General features: G+C 34.3%; 1 protein-coding gene across 1 annotated transcript; it reads right to left on the bottom strand.

The window, feature by feature from the left end:
• Nucleotides 1–2419: 2419 nt before the first annotated feature.
• Nucleotides 2420–2994, bottom strand: LOC110037886. Its single transcript, XM_020742617.1, has one exon. It carries the CDS (start codon nt 2950–2952, stop codon nt 2584–2586), a length of 369 nt encoding a protein of 122 aa, XP_020598276.1. The 5' UTR covers nt 2953–2994; the 3' UTR covers nt 2420–2583.
• Nucleotides 2995–4649: the final 1655 nt, after the last annotated feature.

Genomic DNA, 4649 nt, shown 5'->3' with positions numbered 1-4649 from the left:
CTACATATGAATGCAATATAATCCCATTTAACTCAAATGAATGTCTCATATATGTCATATCAAGAATTATGCCAACTAATGAAAACTAATTCTGGGCACGGTTGCACCGACTCAAACCATGATTTTGTATCAAAAACACGTACCGAAGATTCTCAATGGATGTCTTGAGATATAGGAAGCTACACATGAATAGAAAATAGTCTCATGTCATTCAAGTAGATATCCTACATGAGTGACATAAAAAATTGATGCCAACGATGACCACCTTTTTGATGTCATTACTTGCAAGGGATTGCCACTATAAAAAACTCAACTAATCAATAAAACAAACTCTTTCCTAACTAAGATGAGCGAAAGAAAAAACTCCGGAAACATTCCACAAATCTTTTATTTTGTTATTAGATACTCTTTAAAATAATGCTTTCATATTTCAAGATGATATATTATTTACAATTCCATATCCAACCATAAATAGAAAATTTTAGCTCATGGTGAACAACACTCTTTTCACATGAAATCACACCTAATACTTGCAAATTGACATAGCTAGGATTTTCACAGGTAGAACCTGCAATGTTTCTTGACTTGTCCCTTGAAGAAGTTCTTGCGCTTGAGACTTGACCACAAAATTTGACTAGTCCACCACATAGTTAGTAACATCGAGTTTGAACTTTTATATAATTCGACTAGCCGCACCCAGCCATTCAAGTGGTTAGCAATTTATTTTTTGCTTCTTTGTTTTCAGTTACGCTAGTTAGATATATAGATGCGTGGATATTAAGACATGCATACAATCATTGCTTATCTTTAATTTTCTAATTGCTTAAATTTAGTTTTTTTAATGCTTTCTGTCCGCTAGTTGCTCGTGCATGTGTTGGTGTCGGCCCCCATTGCATAAGAAAATTGTTTTCTGGGAAGAAATTCACACCACACATGTCTTCTGAATTATTTACATATCTGGCACCAAAATTTTCATATTTACAAATATACTACCTTGATGTCATAAACCTTTTTAGTGCTGGTAGTTGTAAAATTGTCGATGCGATATTAGAGATTTGACTGTTATGTATGTAAATATAAAAATTTAGATATTAGATAGGTGATTTGCGTGATATCCATACAAATGCATCTTTTCTTTAATAATGATATTTAGTCATGCTGCAGGACCAAAGCCGTATTTCGGCGGATCCCATTTTTCTTTTCGTTTTTTTGGTAAAAAAAAAAGAATTTGATGGACGGTGGAGATCAGACGGTGTATGCATTTCTGCATACACTATCCGTATGGAATTATTTTTCGTATGTAAGGGCTTAAGCTGTGTCTAGACAATAGACACGATTCACCAGCAGAAGCAGAAGAGGAGAAAAAAAACCTCCAGTATATCGCGTTTGTTGGCGTCTATTGTCCAGACTGCAACTGACGTCCAAATTCTGAACACAATATTTTCTCTAAGTGAGAACGGCAACGGCCTTGGCAGTACTAATTCAAACCTTGTTAAATGGAAAGCCTACAATTTTTTTAAGCATTTTAACAGCTGGATGTTCATACCAAACCACTTAAATATAGCCCAACTGGCAACCTTTATTATCTCTAGCTGTTCAACGAGTTACAAAAAGGCAAATTTATGGGGCAAATAATTGAGATTTTCACATCTAACATTTGCAAAGAAGGGCATTTGTGTTTATAGTAGAATGCACATTTATGTGTATTTTCTTAAAAACCAAAGTGTTTTTCATTGATAAATATATTATAAAAGAAAATAAAATTAAATTTGCAGCCATCGAGGCAAAATAATACAGCAACAGCATGAGATTAAAAAGCATACATCACATTGAAAGTAGCACATTTTCTTGCAATTAAAATAAAAAAAGATGGGAACTTTACATGCGTACAACATAATTCTTGTATTTACATATCTAACACAAATATTCATACTTAAACTGATGATATATTGATGTCATGAATCTATGCATGAAAATATATAATTAAATTTTAGAAAATTAGTAATGATGGATATTTTGTATGCGATGTTAAAGATTTGAGTGACTAGTATTGTTAAATGTGAACGTTTCGAGAAAAGCTTGATTTGTAAATACATAAAAATGGCGGTGAAATATATGTAAAAGCTCCAAAAAAGAGAACTTTGTGTGTAAGATTTTGTTCATTTATTATCTGATTTTAAATTATATTTTCAAAATTTATTAATTTTTAAAAAGTTTGATGGCAAAAGAGGAGAATCATAAGTTCCAAATTGGTCAGAATGTTACAAATAGTAATTATTGAGATAGTAAATGCGGCGACGTCTGGAGGCACCATTTTTAACATGACTTATAAGTGATTTTGTGCATTTATCCTATCTCCGCATTCCAGGGATAAACAAATAAAGGTTTGCATTTCATAAAATTCATTGAATCCCAAGCATTTGCAAATTGAAATATGCTTTATTTCTTTGATCAAATGTAGCCCCAAATTAACATGATAAAAGCCCACAGAAGCCATCCATTCACGCACTGCCTTAAAATCTTAAATTCTGCTGTGCGGTATTAAAATTTAACCCGCACTAATAAATTTTATGACCACCAATGTCAAGGAAGTGAAGCTCCGCCAGAGGATCTGGGAATTTCGTATCCCGGGTTTGGCACGAAAGTATCGTCAAAGCCAGGGATATAGCGTCCATTAGCTGCAGCTGGGCCACTATGATCAAAGTCAGTGAAAGAAGGAACATTGTTGGAAGTACGAGTACTTCCGGCGCCGGATGTGATGCCGCTGAAGCCCGGATTATTGTTTCCGGCAAATTCACCGAAGCATTCCTTCTGCAGCTTCTTGCTGGTATCGGTGGAGGCCGGGGCTGGGCGTGCGGCATTAATGGCAAAAGGTTGAAGAAGAAGAAGAAGAAGAAGGGATAATGAAGTGAGGAGGATGGAAAGAGAAGTGGTTGTAGTGGATATGGCCATATGGGCGTTGTTGGTTATTTTGCTTTTTGGTGAGGCAGAAGATGTATTGTTAGAAAGAATGATGATTGGTGTTCGGTTGGAGCTGATATTGAATGAGCTTGAATTCAAATTATAATACTAATTTCTGCTCACCCAAATTTAACGCTAATTGAGATTAATTTCTAGTTTAATTTAGGAATTTTAAAAGCAGCTAAAAGCTGGATCGGGTCGTACTAAATTTTGATTATTTTAACTAATTTAATGTTAAATTAAATAAGAAGAAAAACGTGCACTGATTTTCCTGCAACAGAGTTGGTCAGATGGGTGGATGAATGGCGGTGCGTTATGAGATTTGTAGTACGCTAAGCTTGCTTTGTGCAGTGGGGCACGTGGAAAAAGGGGTGTACCGGAATTGGCGGTGCTGTATTAAATTTTCAAGCCATGGAATAATTTTTTAGCAATTATATAAGAAAATTTTACATGTGTACCACTCCATTTTTATTTATTTACAAGCGTAGCACCCAAACTTCAATTTTTGTTTCTTCGATTCTATGGCAACTTCTGAAACGGTGATATCCTCTCTATACATCGGAGCCTCTTCTTTCATTTCATCAAAATTTCTTATCAAAATTTCTTGTGTGAACTTTGTAATTCGCTATTTAAGAGTTTAAATGATTGAATTTTTTATGTGGTACAAATGTAAAAGCAAAGTATATGGGTCGGATATGTAAATACATAAGAATTGTGTGCTGTGTAATGTAAATGCCCCCACTTGCCAACTGGTACTCTAAAGCTAGTGGTTGGAAAGTAGGCCGTTTTTTCTTAAATATTCCTATGTATTTATAAAACACCTAACGAACCTAAAATTGTATTTTTATGGCAATAATTTTATGAAGAATAATATTTACCTTTTTTTTTCTTGGTGTCTATGAGTATATAAATTTATGTGATTTTTATTTTTATTTTCTTACAAGTAATTGTATGGTAACTTTCAGATATGGGCCAGTTCTTCATTGTTTTAAACTCAAGGCACCTTAAGTTCTAACAGATCGTTGGACCTAATCATTTTTATGTCCAACAATGGCAATTAATTTGTGTCAGAATCTGAGCTATATGTGGCAACGAACAATGGCTGACATATTCGCTAAATTCAGTGATTCGGTTATTTACTTTACTCTCAAAAGAGCCTGCATGTTCACTTCAGCCCTCTATGTTCACTTCAGCCCTTGATTACTCCATGTTCACTTCAGCCCTCTAATGATTTTCTCACCGGAAGTTTGTTGCATTTAGCTTTACATCGCTTTATGTAATCTTAAAATGGCAAGTGAGTCGACAATCATTTTTCTTGGAGTGGTAGTGTGCTTATGTGTGCTCGAATACATTACATATTTATTTGAAATAAGAAAGTAATCCAAAATGTTAGATTCTAATGCTTACATAGGTCAAAGAAAAATACAAGCTTGAATTTGGCTGCAAGACATAATTGAAACTGAATAGCAAAATTAAAGTTTAAGTAAGATTGTAAGGAATAAAAATGAGATTAGATCAAGAGCTACTTATTAAAAATTTGTTATTAGTGCAATGTTTTAGAAAGATAACAAGATTAGGGGTGTAAACGAGCCGAACACGAGCGAGCTCAGGCTCGTTTATATTTCAAGCTCAAAAAGTGTGTTCGTGTTCAGCTCGTTTGCTTAACGAGCCGAACACGAGCTGTTCAC

This window comes from Phalaenopsis equestris, unplaced genomic scaffold (genome assembly GCF_001263595.1).
Source record: "Phalaenopsis equestris unplaced genomic scaffold, ASM126359v1 Scaffold000002, whole genome shotgun sequence".
In the NCBI taxonomy this organism is placed as follows: Eukaryota; Viridiplantae; Streptophyta; class Magnoliopsida; order Asparagales; family Orchidaceae; genus Phalaenopsis; species Phalaenopsis equestris.
The sequence above is the reverse complement of the archived record's forward strand: the minus strand, read 5'-3'. Positions and strand labels throughout refer to the sequence as shown.